Below are 18,564 nucleotides of genomic sequence, written 5' to 3' on the forward strand. Positions count from 1 at the left end.
TATAGTTTTACATATGCACTGTAGCATATCATATTTTCTTCTTTAACAAAATAGACAATTTCACAGTAGTGCTTTACTGAAGCCTCCATTTTCATGATAGTTCAGTGCAGTGAGATTGCTGGCACTCTGCAATAGACAGAGTAACCAGCGATTACATTGAAAAACATTTACACTGACAGCATTTCCCACACATGATGTGATAACAATTAGTATTACCTTATTTCTCCTAGATATTGTGGTTTCATATTTTAGTTTATTTACACTGTCCATTGTTAAACACTATACCATAAGTTTATAGGATTTCGTGAACTGGGTTACCGTTTTAACTGTGCCGCCAACTAGTATTTTTGGCACAATTCTAAATTTGAATTTTTGAAATATTCTGTCGCCAGTCATTTTATTTCCTTGCAGGAAGAAAATAAAATGACTGGCGACAGAATATTTCAAAAATTCAAATTTAAAATTGTGCCAAAAATACTAGTTGGCAGCACATAAAATAATTTAACTTTACGAACATAATTCTCTTATGAACTAAGTTGTATGTAAAGCATGAATTACCATTCCCATTAGTTCGTAAAGTTCTGTGTAAATAATGAATTATCATGACATTATCATGATTTTTAGTACGTTTTCTACCATCATCTGTAACCTATGTGATTAGTATGTCTTCTATAATTATTGAAAGCAGAAATATCGTCGATAGTACACATTAAATGAAGAATTATTATGTAGACAAAGGTCTTGAATATTGATTTTATATAATTAATGTGCAGCTGAACGTTGAAGTGAAAGATTCTTATCAGAATGAATTGCCGAGGGGATCCTTCATATGAAATGTTTTTCAATTGACCAAAGGACTTGAATTGGTTTCTACTGTGATATCTATTTATATGGTATCAAAATTAAATTAACTTATTTAGAAATAGAATTTTTTAAATATATAGTGGATACTTATAGACAACGAGAAGATCGTAATGAATATGTATAGAGTATAGTGGCTAGTTATTTAAAGAGCCATTAAAGAAACTCCATGAATTCAGTTGAATTGTGACTAATCATCATGTTTAGTTATAAAACTATGACAACTCCAACTACTACGTTTCCAGAATCATCGTCTAGAGAACTCTTACAAGTCGAGTGCATATTTGTATAATAAACAGAACATGTATTACTAAAGGTATTTGTAGGTTTTATGCTCCATGATCCATAAACTAAAAGGTATATAAAGTATAATTCACGTATGAAAATGTGTATGTATTTATCTACTATTAGCATCCTGACTTCAAATTTTCATAGTAAAAGTGATAATTCTGATTATTACATTTGAATTCTTATTTGCTATGTATTTTTTTCTTACCTCTATTTTTACACTTTTATTTAATGCGATACTATCTCAGTATACATCTAGAGGACACTATATGAGTATAAGTGTCTCATTATTTTGTTGGCTCTTCAATTATACCTAGCTGAGATATTTATAACTTTATTGACTCCAGAAAATTCATGTGTTGTAATCAATTTATTATATGTGTGTGTGTGTGTGTTTGTCAAGAACAGTTTCAAAAGAAATTAAGATGCTGGTATTGATTTTGTTAGTAAACTTATTATTATTGCAAAGGATATTGTCATTTAGTTTTGAACTGGACCAAGTTAGTTTTTAGTGTTCATTGTCACTTTCTATGTTCCCAGCTGCTAAACACAATTTAGAGGAAATTATAGAATTTCAAAATGATATATTTTTTTATCACTAGTTTATTTCAAACTTGGCATAATTTTAACTTTCAGAATCAACATATTCCGATTTCAGCACTGATGCCTGGGAATATTTTTAAAGAACTTAATACATGTCTTTTTGAGTTAGTTAAAGACTTTTGAAGTCATTATATTGAATTACTTATATGAGTTGATTAAAACAAGTAAGCACTCTTAATATGACATGGTGACTTGCGTGTAGTCTCTCTTCCTCGTAGCGCAGCAACCTTGGAGATTGTTTGGCTACTGTTTGGCTAAGTCTAAGTGCGGTGACCAGAGAGGCCATTTAGGTGTGGAAGGTGGCATCATATGCTCTCGTTGGTCATCACATTCTCGCTCCGATGATGAATTGTCACTGCGGTCCTTGTGATCTGACTTTGAATGCTTGTTCCACAAAGTATCCTTGTAATGGTGATTTCCCTGTCTGTTGTAGTTCTTACCTCGGTTGTGTTTAATATTTGGGTTATAGTCTAATAAACTTCATCTGTTTTGTTACGTCGCCATACCAATGTATTAACATGCAACTGGCGTTATGGTAGTTGCTGGTTCGATTGTTCATTCTTTCTTTGAACCCAAGTCTGGTACAAAGGTTTATGCCTCATATTTGGTTGTTGTTCTGGCCCATCTCAACCATTGTTGATGAGTCAACTCTTGCGATCTAGTCTTTCCTAAGCTAATAGCTGTTCGCGACTTGTGGCTAAACCCTCGGATGTGCGGCCAGTCATTTATCTTATAGTTGGTACCGGACCGGTACCAATTAACACCATACCAATGAATTCCTTGTTGCTCATTACTGAATCCAAGCAAGAGTCCTTTTAAACATGATTTGTACGTAGTAATTTTTTTATCCTATAATCATATAAAAACAGTTAAATCTTGAAAATTGTACATTTTAGCACCTGCAGCATGGCCTAACGCAGTAGGAGTGGTAATAATGGAGAGTAGCGGCTTTTCCTTAAAATAGAGAGAGTTCTGAAAATGGTATTTCTGAGTTAAATTTTACAAGGATTATAATTATAATTTTCTTATTTGATATTTTTCTAGTTTTTAATGTTCTTACCTCTCCATTTCCCTGAACTTTATTCCCCTCCCCACTATTAAGTATTTCAGAATCCAGTAGGAATTTCGAAATGCTGTTTTTGGAGGAAATCAAGGAACCTTAGAAGTAGGTACTCAAATATTCTCTTTTTTTTGTATTTTTTTCTTTATGTAAAGGTCATGAGACTCCTGAATACCTTATAAAATTATGTGCCTGCAAATGCATAAATCTGTATTTTGTAGTAATGGTTTTTAGTACACAAAATTATAGCTAACAACATTTTTGAGTTATCAGAAGATAAAGGCAATAGAAATTAGGAAGGAAATACCTATATCCAAGCTATGCTAGTTAAAATTATTTTCAAATACCTATGTGGGACAGGATTTCTTCAAGCCATTATTAATCTATATTGGCTTCAATATTTTTTTTAAATTAAAATAAAATATATATATATATATATATATATATATATATATATATATATATTTTAGTTTTAAGGGCAACTTTATTGTAGAAGGCACTTGGGTTTTCTGAGTTATTTACTGGAGATTTATTTTATCAGCCAACAGTTTCCAAATAATCAACTCACAAACATTTTTAACTTTCCACACAAGACTTAAATCAAATATATGTGCCCTGCTTAAATGCATAGTTTGTTTAAGAGATTTCAAAACCATTAGGTTTTTCCTCTAGACAAAAATAAATAAATCTGGCCTTTAGTTTTCTTTGTCCTGCATAGCAGTAGGTTTTCACAAACATGTCCTTGCCGCATGTCGCTATCCACACATCGTTATCATGCAAAGAAACATGAACACTTTACTTTTTTTTTAAGCATCTTGTCACCCAAGTCCTCGACAAAGCTAAATCCATAATAAACTTCAAATGAATTCAAATTATTTATGATTTTGTCCATGACAACTCTTTCAACATAGCTTATTTCATTATCAGCGACTGATTGTGTACATTGTTATCCCATATTTGACAGTGGGGTTTCCGCCGACAAATACTTGAACTGCATGGCTCCGCCCCATTTCAAGTCGTCCATTGAGTTCTGAGGTTCCTCTGCGTTCTTGAACTCCTTAATTGTTTTAGAAGAATCTGTCAGAAGTGTAGGTAAAAATTTATGCTCTTTTGGTGGATATCACCAGTAATATGTCTTATTTTTGAGACTCGTATTCAAACAATGTAATTTCTCTTCTTCTGAGAGTTTGAATCTGGAAGCATACTATTTAAAAAAATTTATCCGATTTTGTGTTGTCTTTGCCAAGAATGTAGGCAATTCTTCACCCAATGGCATGAAGGTTGGTATAATACTGTTTGTTGCACCTAATATTTCACAGCATTCAAATGGGAATGGCATGTTCTGTCAAGTCTTAGAAATACAACTGAGATGGACTCTCGCAAATCGCGATGCGTGGTCCGTACTGACCAGATGCTGCCCGCTGAATGTTCAAAAATGGCGTCGGCGCGCCTAATTAAAGCAGGTTACTGCGCCCATCCAAAGAGGGGGGGGGGTTGTGATGGCCCGTAGGTTTCCGAAGATGCCCGAACGGGTGAAGCAGACCGCAAAAGCGTTCGCCGCGCGCTCACCAAGGTCGCGGGTGGACTAAGATCGCAATCGCACCGCTACTGCTTCTAAAGTTGATTATGACAAGCTGTCTCTTATGGGAGGGATGAGTAGTGCGCTCTGGTGGCCAAGAGGAGAAACTGCCTGGAGGGTCACAGAAACGTCCACTAGAGTGCACTGGGCGCACTCGCAACCAGCGGACAGAGCTAGGTTAGGGATTTTTGCTGCCGCTAGGGCTCGCTGAGGGCTCTGTAGGACAAGGACGTATGTCCTTGGAGAGACCATGTACCCTGCGCGGGTTCACTGGAGGTCGATGCTCCGGGTTGAAGTTCCCTAGAAGCCTCAGGGGGGATATGAGAGAAGGGGGTTCAAAACTTGCTAGGTCGCCTGGGAAAAGCGTCGTGTGGACCGTCCCGAGGCATCGCAGAGGACTGTAATATACTCCTCGACGTGCTGCCAAACAGCTTACCTATGCTTGCCTCTGAGAAATGAAAGATGCTAGCTCGGGGCTTGGGGTAGCGTTCACTAGCACGAAAAGTCATACTGTTACAGGGAGAAAACGTGATGCAAACCGCGGCCGAGATGCTGCGATAACCAATCGTCAGCAAAGTATCTAATTGGGTCTGCGAACAAGCGCAGGAGCACTGGGTTGCACAAGATCAAGTCAGAGAGTACAGTAATGGAAACAAAATTAAATGAAATTAATATGCACCATTATTTTTTTGGTTTCCTTATTTAAAAATGAAAAATTAAATTTAAAATTCAAAACTTGTGCCCGAAAATTTATGATAAACGGCACATTTTGTATCCAGTTCTCCTAGCATTGAATTTTGCTTTCAACTTGATTTTAATTTTCCTTGGTTATGCTTTCATTTTGGTTAATTGCTAGCTGTATTTGCGACTGGTCACCAGTTTTCTTAGATGTTTCTAAAATGTAATGCTGCGTGTTTTACATGCTTTTCCACTTTACTTAGTTTTTGATTGACATGTGTGAGTTGCACCTTCACATATTCTCTGAAATTTTGTATCTCCTCAAGCATGTCATGTATAGCCGTGTATACTTATTTAAATATTTTTAATATCATTTTATCAAAATTTTCGGTTTTTTTCCATTTTTACCTCATTTGATTGTTCTACTGAAATATTTAGTTGTTAAGTAGCTTTGATTTGTTGCTTAGCTAATGACTGGCTAATTCATTGTGTCAATTCTTTAGCTTGCTAAAAAATCATTTATTTATTCTGTTGGTTTCTTAGCTTGTGTTTTGCACCACTTCGGCCTGCTGCGACGCTAGCCTGTCACTTATTTCACCTCAGTCTGTGGCTAAAGAACGTGTGATCTGAGCGGACAATAGGTTAAACGCCTCAGCTAAGTGCGTTAGCGGTTCTGTTTTGTAAGTAGTCTTTTGCAGGAATGGGAATGCTAGCTTTCCACATGGCAGCTGTCTTCTGCCTCACGACAGGATCATCTACTTGTACCTTTTAGCCTAGTGATTCATCTAATTTTTTGAGCGTATATTCGCCTTGCCATAGCTAGTCTCATATTTCTCTTCACTACCGTTTCTTTCCTCCATGTAACTAACATTATTGCTTTCCAGCTGCAGAAAATAAGGTTCCTTAACTGTAGCTTTAAAAGAAATACCTTTGATGTGTGAAAAGAAAATTTAAGATTTAATAATGACTTTAAATGGTATAGTAATGTAGAGTCAGCTAGTGTAAATATGGAAATTATTTAAGGTACTTAATAATTTCGGTTTCTCTAGCCTACCTCTCTCTGTTTTAAGAATTTCTAGAAGTTTGTGTCTGAAAGTCAAAGTAAAGTGTGTCAAAAGTATGTTAAATACTAATCTCGTGACTAGACCTTGTAATAACGTGTAAACAAATTCAAATGTAATATTTATATTTGCGTGTATTGTTTATGCAGACGGTGACAATACACTTCGACAGGCACTAATCACGCTTTATATAAATAGATTTAACTAAAATAATTTATTTTAAAATACAGATGGAATTTGTTATTACTCTCGACTTCAAAGCATCTAACAATTCTTTCATTTGAGTAAGTTATCTTTAAGATAAAATGTTAATTATTTGTATGTTATTTATTTTACTAACTTCAGTCCGGTAGAGCGTGGACTACTGCGTACGTAACTTGCAGTACCAGTCAAACAAAATAGCAATACGATCTTTCAATATCAAGTTCCATCTATACTATCTAATATTATTTAGTTCGGGATCGCGATTCCGGATTTTGAATGGTAAATCTAAAGATGAACAAGTACACGGTTTTTCTGTACAAAGAATATGATCTTTAATATAAAAGATTCTAGTTCTGTGAAAAATGTTCGTCTTGTTTAAATCGTAATTCATTAGGGTACTTCTATAATCAGCGAGTCTTCGGGTGATGGGGTAAGGGACCAAACCTTGCTGCAGGATACCCACGAGACGTGTAGGTTCTCGGAGAATCCTTGGCTCGACTCATCCAGGACTGCGAACTTGGTGTTGCTTCTCCGGTCTCTAGCGTGCGGCAGGAATACGCGCCGTCACGACTCCATCCTTCAGGCTGTGAGCTGCAACTGGGCTGGACTGCGCGACGGTCATCCTTCCCGGGCTCGAACTGCGACTTTTCAATCTTCGACAGGATTCTTCTTTCTTCAGAATGGTCAACTGCATTTATTCTTCGTAGTTTCAAAAACAATTTACAGTCATTGGACGATCTCTTGAATCTGGATATTCGTCGACTTCTCTTCTTAAGTAATTATTTGAATTCTTGACGTCTGAATCTTATCTTCGTTGATTACAATTATTAGTTCCTTCGAAATATCAGTCAATATTGGTATTAATAACCATTTTCAATTCTTCTATAAATATTCAATTCTAAATTAATGTCGAAATCGTTGCGTTCTAGATGTTGCCTTAATCAAGTCTCAATTCGTTCTAAAAGAATATTTTCCCCGTCACTAATAAACGACTTTCTTTAGTTTGTTGATTAAACAAAACTAGTAAAATTACTACCCATTACTGACGTGTTCATCTTTAAATTAATAGTGGTTTCAAAAATACTGCTATTCTAGCCTTAACAATAATTTAAAATAAAAATTAACATAGAGTAATACATAGACAAAACGATAACCAAAGAAATTTACAGTCTGAATTAACCATAGATTACAAATATAAACATACGGAATAAAATGTAATTAAACAAAATAAATATTAAAGGAAATTAAATATTTACTTTCTATAAAGGGTAAATATTGCCTTTATAGTAAATGTGTGACGTGTAAGTACAAGATTATCTCACTTAAAAGTATCATAAAATAATATAAATACATGTTTTACCCTCATTTATAGACTATAAAAAATATACATAAATATGCAATTAGTCAATTTCAAGTAAATAAGCATTTACTTTTTAGCTAGTATTTGAAAGACAATACACAAATAATATATTTATGCTTTAATACAGAACTATCTATTTAAAAAGATCTAACAGAAATATTATTTGCGTATATTCCTTTCTCTTGGTCTTAGGGGCAAAATAATTTTCTTATAATATTTTGTGTGTTTGCACAAGATTTTAAACAATTCCTTATTTAATGGTTTTTATGTACTTAAAGGAAAATTTTAATATAAAACATTGCGTGTACTGGAAGCATTAAATCATATGTTATAGAGTTTTGGGTTAAATGTTCATATGTCACCTTCATATTCAAATACTTTAGTTTTAATATATCAGTATATCATTCATCAAATCAATAAAAATTAGTTTTTTCCTAGAACCATAGAAACCTGAAATTTTTAGAGTTTTGGTGGTTGACAACAGATTCTTTTGACTGAAGGACTGTATTGTTTAGAATGTGAACAAGGTCACGACATGCGCAGGTGCAGAGCTGGCTGGCGGCTGCCGTAACGTGAGATGTGCCGTGCGCACCTAGGTCGCTGCTTTATCTCCCTCCAGCCCTCCGCTCCCCCCGTGCGGCACTGTTAGTTTCTGCCGTCGGGACAGCTCCGAAACACGTGACTGGCCCCGGCCGCTCTCGTGAGTTCTGGAATTGCGCCGGGGCCTATATATATGCCCTAGGACGTCAGGGCAGGGAGTTAGTGGAGTTCAGAGTAAAGTCGGGAGTTTTCCCGCAGCTGAGTTTCCGGGCAATAGAGTGGCGAAGTCCCTGGACGAAGAGCAAAGTTCCAAGCGAGGTGTCGAGTAGGATCTCAGCGAAGGGGAAGTGCGACAGCGGCAGCGGAGTGTGGCGATGGAGTCCTGCGATGGAGACCCATGAGGGGTGCTGCGGCGAGAGTTGCGCCAGAGGTGCGGCTCAGCGAGGCGTGTGGATTGTGAGAAACGAGTGACTGGAGGAAACATTTTTTTTTAAGTAGAATTTATTAATTGGCATTTTTAGATTAATAGCTAGTAATGTAAATAGTGGTAATAAATTAAACTGTGTGTGATAAAAATCTTTAATTGGGCTATCCTTTACGAACCCGCAGTAAATCGTAACAGTATGTAAATTGATTAAAACTCTTTTTATTACAGTAGACGGTGCATTCCATTAATGGAGAAGCTTGTGGGTCAAACCCTTCTTCCTGGTGGGGGTAAAGATCAGGACCTCTTGGCCCGGTCGGTATGTCATGGTCCTACGTCCTTGGTTATGTTCTCATCCGCCAGCCACTGGATCTGCTTTCACTGGGCTGCCAGCCTCATCCACCTTCTTTTCACACACCTGTCTGTTGTCTGATGTTATAGCTGAATGTGACCAAGGGTACATATATATCCCAGTTTTTCTGGTTAGTCGGATCGAAGCTGGGGTAGAATGTCTACATGTCACATTGTCTTCAAGAAACTGTGTTACCTCGGGAGCACTTCCAGAGTGAACTGTGTTGGTCTCGGCCCACACGTACCATTGTATTATTGCCTTATTACCTTGTGAAGTCTTGAAAAAAAAGTCTTAGCTACCCAACTAAATAGTTCTCCAGGTGAGATAATCTGTAACAGCCCTGCTGGCTCCTGACCTGTCTCCTGCTTAGTCTGACAGTCCATGAGATACATCCTTGTACACTCTTTTCCAATAATATCTGTGTATGATCATTGTGACACTCGTGTAAAATTTCCTCTCTGAAAGTCGTCCGTACATCAAGCAGCCTCTACCTTCCTTCGTGTCTAGAATTTATCTTATACAGCATTCTGTCTCTCGAAAAACACCCTTTCGCTTCCTGATTGGACTTGTTATCTTGATTTGATGGGTGTATATAATCTCTTGAATTTATGTGAACAAACTAAGATCAGTCCTCTACACTTTTGCTACATCAAAACCTGGTTAAAAAAATTCTAGCAATTCTAGAGTTTTTTTATTCATCCTGACTGAATCTATATCTGCAGTGCTCCTGCTCAAACTATTGATGTGTGCATTGTGTTTACCAGAGGTATACTTTGTAGCATTTTCAGAGCCTAGCACGTTAGTATTCCTTAACGACATGCGTCCCATTTCAGCTTGTTCATATAGCACAGGATATGGTGGTCAGTTACTGATGTGAACTGTTTTAAGTAAAGGTAAGGTCTAAACTGATCCAAAGCATAAACTAGCACCAAACATTCCAAATGGGTTATCATATACCTACTCTCTGCTGTGGCCAATGCCCTTCTAGCATACGCAATGAGGTGCAAACTCCCTCTCTCCTCTGCATGAGAATGACACTAATATTCTGTGTGTATTTCGATGGGATCAGTTTCCTGTAAATGAACTAAAAGAGGTGCGGAAATTAATTTCATTTTCAACTCTTAAAATGAGTTCTCTTAGGGTTTTTCCTATTTATAATTCTCATTCATCTGCAAAATACGTTCCAAAGGCTTTGCTACTTTAGAAAAATTAAGAACAAATTATCGGTTAAAAGAAGCTAAGCCAAGAAAACTTCTAACCTTCTCCTGATGAACTGGAGTGGGGAACTCTTTTACTGCTTTGATTTTATCGAGTGAGGCCATATTCTTTCCTTGTTTATCATGTGCCTTGGCACTTGCCTCCTCATATCTGAAAGAACATTTTGTTGATATCAGGGTCAATTTTTCTGCTGGAAATCTCTATCTTCAGTTTCAGCCTATCCACTAACAGATCATCAACATACATCAAACAGGAGCCCCACTTTAAACCTAAGTTTTGTCCATAAACTATTGGAAAATTGAGGGTGCTGTTTTCAAACCACAAGAGTAATGTGTGAAAGCAAATGTGCCCTCTGGTGTCACAAAAGCTGTTTTCTCATTATCCTCATCAATTCTCAAGTGAGCTGTTGGTGCTGTGTGTTTATATACCCTGTGAGCAACTGCAGTGGAGGTAGTTAGTTCTTGGATCCACAGGGTACCTGCGAGTGACATGATGGAACAGAAGTGTGCAGAACCCAAAAGTAGCCTAACCCTCAAAGACTCTGAGAATGTTACATGCAACCAGATTAAGATTTTTCCTAGCCTTAAAAATGTAAACTCTGGGGGCTTATTGTCTTTGGCACCTTCTATGCATCTGTCTAAGTAGAGCGGCACATTTTCTGTTGGTTTTATTTCCAACACGGATGGTATGTCAGCACATAGCACCCATACCAGGACACCATGAATATGAGCAACAAATTTTATTAAAATCCAATACATAATTCATCAATGCTCATACTGTGTCAGTGATTCTCACAAAAATCCTACATGGAGGCCTCTTGACAGTAATTAAAAGAATTTACACCTAACAATCTGCACATTTATCTGGTTAAATGATGAATAATTCAGTACTTGCGATACAGTCTCGTTACCTCGGTGGTCCGGGGATGGGTATCTGCTATGATCCAATAGCGATCGCCTGCACACCGACCCTGGTTCGCCCGGCAGCCCCGGAACTTGCCCCGGTCTGGTCTGGGCGCTTGGTTGTGGGAATGGCGGTACTCACCACTCGGGATGACAACTGGCATCCTCAGGCTGGAGCACCAACTAACTGGCCTGTTAGGTGTGACTCCGAATGCCGGCTGGTTCCTTCTTGCTTCTTGAGGTATCGGGGCTGGAGAACCAACTCACCCCGCAAGATTAGCAAACTGGCAAGGCGAGTGTGACTCAGAATGCTGAGTGGTCCCTGCTTCCTCGGCTACAACACTTCACTCTTCACTTGCCTTGGACGATGGTGCAGGACAGCGACCCAGCAGTGCGTTGCACTCGCTCGGGGTCCTCTCTGCGACAAGCACAGTCTGGAACCAGGCACTGCGGTGTCACCTCTAGTACAACGACCCCGGGTAGATGTAGATGTACAGTGGAATGTAGACTGTGAGTACGTAGTACAACAACAAGCTGGGAGAATTAAGACTGAATTAATTCTGAATGCAGTTCATGTTTGTATGTTGTATGGAATGTAATCTCCCCTTGTAGTGTGTTGTGGCTTACGTACAGACCACCAGCTGGGAGTTGCAGTTTGTGTGGTGTGTGTGCAGCGACGGGGGCCTTGTGGCTCACACACAGACCACCAGCTGGGAAAACAACGACCCCAGTTGGATGCAGTTTACTATCAAGTGTCCACAGCTGGCGGACCGTGAGGAGGATATCTACGAACATTTGTGCTACGTTACCTTTTCGGCTATCCCGTCAGAGGTACGGGCGTGTTGCATGATGAACGATCCCTTGGCTCTTACATTGCTCTCTATCTTCACAGTACCGTATTTTATCTTTGTTTCATGTTAACTGTTACTGCCATAAATAGCATCACGTGTTTGTTTTGGTCTCATTAGTTTGCTCTGCATGTTTTGTTTCTCATTTTTTGGTTTCACTGCTGTCACATTTTTTGGGGCTGTGTATAAGCAGATAGGCAAGGATTTGTTGGCAGCTGAATGGTTAGTAAAATTGTAGCTTGGGTTGTGTTGTATGTTTTCAAACAAATTTTAGCTGGTACCATTTGAAATAATTTTGCAAATGAGGTAAATGTTGTGTGGAGTAATATTTATACATTTAATTAAAAAATTTTCTCATATTTTTATGTTGGATGCATATTCTTTCAATGGTGATGTGGGACGGACATTTCGTATTTAGTTGTAGTTCATTTTTTTCTCTCCTTTTTTGTTTTATTGTTTATTTCATCCAGGGATTTATTTACAATGTGTTTGTATTCATTTTTACTAAATGTTTTGGTACACTAAGAAAAACAAAAAATATAGCTCCTGTCACAAATAATTTTCCCTCTGAATTGCTCGCTTTGCTTTTGAGAGAGGCTCTCAACTGGGAACTTCTTCAATAAGCTATATGTGTTATTAATATTCAGTATGTTTTTGATTAGTGTTATCTTCTTTGCTATCGTTCTATGATACTATTATTATTTCACGTGAATGATGAGAGAACTTTGCAGAAAATATGAAACCATATATCAAAACATCAATTTTTTTATTGTGCATGTTGCACTTTGCTGGTTCACTTAGTAGCTTATAAGTGTCACCCTGGTGCCACGACAGGTGGTTCACATAGTTGCTTACAGGTGTCATCCTAGTAACAAGACAGGTGGTCCATTTAGTGTCTTATAGGTGTCACCCAGGTGCCTTGACAGGTGGTTCCCTTAGTGGCTTATGGTGTTCACCAAGGTGCCATGACAGTTAGTTTACTTAGTGTCTTATAGGTGTCACCCTGGTGCCATGGGGTGTTCACTTAGTTGTTTATAGGTGTCACTCAAATGCCATGACAGGTGGTTCACTTAGTTTTTTACATGTGCCACCGTCCCTGATGCCACGACAGATTGTTCTGTTAACTCGCATGTTTATTGTGCGTCAATTTGGTAACAGCACAGTAACTAAAAACCTTTTCAACAATTGTATGTCTGTTACAATTGTTCATTTTTTTCTGTAGATATTATGGCTGTGAACTACATACTACTCAGAGCATTTGGCTGTGGTATCTGTAGGTTGAAGAGGCTCTTTGTGTATGTTAAGAAAATTCCATGAAATGTAATCATGTTGCTTAATTGTTATTACCTACTGGTTCAAAAAAACGTTTTTTTTTTTTTTTTTTTTTTCAAAAATTAATTTACTTAAAAAAAAATAAGTAACATTTATCACGGAACTAAATATTGTTTTCACCTTCAAGGTTTTGTTTTCCTTTGTATTTCTCAATATTCACATGTTTCAATTTTGTTACACTTTATTACATTCTCCTTCAACTCACCTTTAGGACTCAAACTTGTCATTCAAATAAATCATAAGAAAAAAATTATTTCCCTTTAATTAATTAATTGAAACATAAAATGTAATATATTCTACCATTACAAATTTATTGCGACTCAGCACTGAATGAAAATACAAATTCTATGTTTCAGATTTTGTATACAACTAATTATACACATGAATGCCGTTTGTAATGCAAAGAATAAACATATAAATTCCCAACAAACAAACCAGACATAAAAATATGTAATCACCCGGTGTTTCCACCATTTTGGTCACAATGTGCCCGTGGGAATACCTAAAAATGGAAATGAGATCTAGTGAAGTAAAAAAAGGTGATGAAATATTAATAACACCAGTGGTTAAATAAACACAACAAAAATTTCAGATGTTTACTAGAGTTATAACTTGAACAGAGCCTCCATACAATTTTAGATTCTTTAAGAATGCTCTCAAAGGCATAAGGGAAGCATACACTCACTTGCAAAGGGAAGGCAGTGAGAGTACTGTATGGTTAGAGAAAGTTTAACATGAACCTAAGGGAATGTGTTTAAGTTGTAGTCTGTCACCCGAGTGTCCGACAAGTTACACACGCATTTATTGCAAATTTTCGTAACTGGGACCAAGCTGTCTGCCTCCCTAGGCAGGTCCCAAGGATAAATAATAAAGCAATTTATAGCATTAAATTAATAAAACAGAAGTTAACATTCGGTGCGGGCGAGCGATGAAGTCTCCGGGGTGCGGTTGCTTCCTACCTCGGCTTCAGACTGGGGCAGAGATATGACTGGGACTCTTGCCACCTCACTGATGACTGTTATGTGATTCTGTGCTGCTTACATTACGAAACTTACACGTAAAAACTGTTGACGTATTTTAAACAAATTAAGTTATGTTGAAATATCTTTACAATTACTGTATTAAAATGATACCATTTGAAATTTGGATTGCCGCTCAGGTTTGTGTATCGGATGGTGTCGATGGAAATATTATAAGTTACTTAACAAAAGGCAGATAAGCACTGTACAGAGCATAAGGTTTGAATAAAATGAAGCCAGTTACAAGTGGTTATGATGTATTCACTGCTTCTAATGGCACTCGCATCCTCTTCAGGGCTGGTACGTTTATAGTGCAGGGGAGATGGTGGGTGAAGCTGGCTAAAGCTGGCATAGATCTAAACAGTGTCAGGTTTATATTAAAAATAAGTCGAATCAAGCTGAAATGAAGAATTTGGCTATGAATTATAAACATACTTACTACAAAAGATTCTCTGGGACATATTCCATAATTACAACCCTACATTGTTTGAAGTGGGTAGGGGAAGTTTTATAAATAAAAATTCATTTTATCAAATCTACTATAGGTGAAGATTATAAACTGACCATAAAATAAATACACAAAGATTTACATAGTGTGTCTTCTTCATTTTCCAAAAATTCAACTACTAAGTGGTTTAAATGGCTGTAGGTAATTTTTTATTCAATTATTTATATTTCTGAAGCCAATCAAATGGTAGGAATAATATTGAATGTACTGGATTAACTTTTTCTACGACTATGTGAAAATTTTAAATTTTGTGTGTTTATTACTCAATCACATTTTTACTACTAACCTGTTTTGATAAAATTTGAAGTAGATTGCATTCATATATTGGATTAAAACATGGTATGTTTATCCTGTAAATATGTACAGTCCTGTAAGGAAGAGCTATTACAGTCAATGTACAGAAATAGTGTGCATTGACAGGAGTTGCAATAGTGAGAGTTGTGGCAAGCAAGTATTAATATATTTATATATGTAATGAATATTAATGTTTCATGGAAAATTTCTGGTACCATATTAATTGTTTTAAAAAATATTTAATTTACTAGGATAATTTGAACTATTTAATTTCTTCCTACCTCTATATGGTGGTGATATCAACTATTTTCACAGCAATATAGTATACATATAGCTATGCGCGGAATGATGGAATAATGCATTGCAGTGAAATCTTAATATAGCCCTTCAATGATAGAACCATAGCGAGTGCATTTGTAAGTATGGGAACATAAATTGGTTTTGGCTGCACACTACACATATCTATGCTAGTATAATGAATTACCAGTGAACATTATAGTGAAATGTGAAAGGAAAATTGCAGCATAAGGTACATATGGTATGTATTTTCTGTGAATTTTCATGAACTATGTATATAGTACATTACTTTGACTATTTGCAAAAACAGCTGAAATGCTACGATACTTGTTTGGTATTCCAGGCATTGCTCGTATGTTGTGTGGAGTGGCATGCCAAATGAAAGTCAACTGGTGGTGCTTACATTATGGATTTCATATGTATCTACTTTTAAAGACCAAGGAGTGTAATATTGAGGGATTGTACAGGCTATATCACAGGTTTTGTGTGACCAATCCAGGAATAATCGTATATTGCTTTCAAGTACTGTAGCAAATTTCTTGAAAAGGTGCATTTCTCCATCATACTACAGCCAGATACCATTGTGAGTATTCAAGAGAGCATACTCTTATAATTTGTGTAAATTTTTGTTGAGCTCAGTAAATCTTAGGTATTCAATGGAATAGGAAGTATGTTGTGAAAAAACTTGCACTGACCATACCACATCACACAAGTTGAATAATACCTGTTGAACGCACTTGGGTTTTCATTGGCTTATTGTACTTGTAAAAATTTTGAAAATAACTTCACGCTTAAAAATATCTCAATCTGTGTGGAAAATTTGAAAGTGAACCTAGGAGAAGAGATAAGCATGCAGGTGCCATTCTGCAAATGCAAAGTAATGTTGGTGGTATTACAAATGCAACTACGTATTGTCGGAGAGTTGTTCATTGCAAATGCCCCAGGCATCTTGTAGGGTGTGCTCAGGAAAGACTCTAGCATCTACTGCTTCAACTGCACTGGTCACACTGTCCGCTGGTTTTGTGACCTGTGAACCCATAGCCACACATGTGGCACTGTCCCTGTTTCTCTCGGCCACGTGGTACTGGGTGTTGTGGTCTCGATAACACCATCAAGCCTGTCACATGACAGACTGCATGCTTCACAGCGCGCCATTCTCCGTTGTACTTCGCTGTCTACTTTGTTAGGCAATCAATATAGTGTGCATTTTGAAGTGCGGGGAGTACTAACTACTTTTTAAACTTTTTATATTTTCTTATCTTTTTTTTTTTAAGATTTCACACATGATTAATTTTATGAGTAAAAAAAGTAGTAGTTTACATTCAAATAATTTTTTTTGAATGGAAGAGAATTTAGTTATAAAAATATTTGTTTGCCAGTTTGAATGGTTTCTGATAAATTTTCTAATGTGCATTCTCGTTAGATTTTTAAAAGTACTTAAGGCAAACATGTTAATATTTTGAATTTTTTCTAGTTTTATTATTTATTTTATAGTTTTATTATTTTATGTAGAGTTTTTTTGTGTTGTTGTATAAAAACAATATATAATAAATTCTGAAATTGGTTCTCACAACCGTATGAATTGGAACTGGTGGCTTTCTTCCCTTTCATTCCCTGCTGTTTTTGTTTGTCAGTGGTAGTGTTGTGTTGTGTTGTGTTGTGCTGTGTTGTGTAGAGTGGAGCTAGTGCCATAGTGCTAATTGACTGTTAGTTTGTAGTTGCATGAGCACTCACGTACTACTATGTTCCGTGGCGCATGTGTTGTAGCGATGACATTGCTCGTCGCATGCACGATGAGGATGTGGAGTACGGCTCGTACTACGCTCTCGCTAACGAGAATGAAGTCTACGAGGATCTGTGCAGCATCGCCCGTCGCATTGTGGCCGAGGTGAAGTGCATAGTGTAGTGCTTTGTTACACCAACTTACAAACATTGCCATTACTGTTAAGCAGCCTTTACCAGCCGTACTGCGGTCCTGTATCAATCGCTACAAAAATTGCACAGCCATTGAATATAATAGGATCACAAAGCAGTTTATTAAGTTATGGCTTGCTCCTTCTCTCCTTAAGCTAAACACTGTAGCAAAGTTATTGTCCTAGTCCAGGGACTAATTTTGGGTTGAGCTCTTTAATTTTAGCTTGAAGGTTTTATTTTTCGGTCATATTTAGAGTTCATGCATTGGATTAGATGAATATATTTAGTTGGCTAAGTATGAACCCGTGTATGAGCGCACTTTAAAGAGACACGGACGAGCGCGGCAAGAAGCTTCCGGCTGAGCAGACACAGCCACGGCCTGACTGCCAGCGGCTTGGACTTGCTATTTTCATATTTTCATTAGTTAATGTTACTGTTCATTATCAATTATAGATTAGCATTTAGGTTTTTATTTTTGATTATGCATTTGAAGTTGATATTAACTTTTTTTACTACGTTTAGGATTTAATTTAAATTAGAGATTAATTTTGGATCAAAAAGCCTATTTGTTACAACACTATAACTTGTGAGTTATTTTACAAGCCACTGTCAATCCATATGATATCAACCAATGGTAAAATTTTCACTGACCTGTTTTACATTTTTTAAACTATAAAAATTTGGTTTATATTTATATCAGGGGGTAAAAAATAATTTTTTTAAACAGTTTTGTTACTAACATATTGACTTCTAGTGTCTATTTTCTTTTCAAGGATGTGTCATTTTTGGTGTTATTTTGTAAGGTTAACAGAAGGTTAAACAACTATTTTATTTATTAATATATACATTTGAATTAAAACCCATCTTAATCTATATGAAACCATCTTTAATAAATTTTATAACTAAAGATTGGTTAGGTTTTAAGGAAATGACCTAAAATTTGGTTAGAGAGTTCTGTTTAAAACAGAAAAATACTCAATTTTAGACCAATTGTATTTTCCTAAAAAGGATGAAAACAAAACTTAAACATTTCCCCCCCACAAACGCATGATAGATACCATCAGTGGAGACCTGCTCACAAGTGCGGAGGCTCACAGGTGCCTAGAAGGGAGAGTGCCTCCGAGCTCCAAGCGGGAGGTGTAGGCCCCTGGGGGGAACAAGACAGGAGCCGAGGTCTCCGGACAGGCGTGGTGAGATCGACAAACAGTCCCGGGGTGCTGGT

At 36.9% G+C, this 18,564-nt stretch overlaps 1 protein-coding gene across 1 annotated transcript in view; it reads left to right on the top strand.

Moving 5' to 3' along the window:
* LOC134542623 (protein vav) overlaps positions 1 to 18,564 on the top strand; it is a 196,101-nt gene that overhangs the window by 47,206 nt on the left and 130,331 nt on the right. Inside the window, exon 4 of the mRNA XM_063387022.1 lies at positions 17,196 to 17,316. Within this exon, the coding sequence (XP_063243092.1) occupies positions 17,196 to 17,316 (121 nt within the window). The remainder of the gene's footprint in view (positions 1 to 17,195; positions 17,317 to 18,564) is intronic.

Source organism: Bacillus rossius (assembly GCF_032445375.1).
Source record: "Bacillus rossius redtenbacheri isolate Brsri chromosome 9 unlocalized genomic scaffold, Brsri_v3 Brsri_v3_scf9_1, whole genome shotgun sequence".
Lineage (NCBI taxonomy): Eukaryota > Metazoa > Arthropoda > Insecta > Phasmatodea > Bacillidae > Bacillus > Bacillus rossius.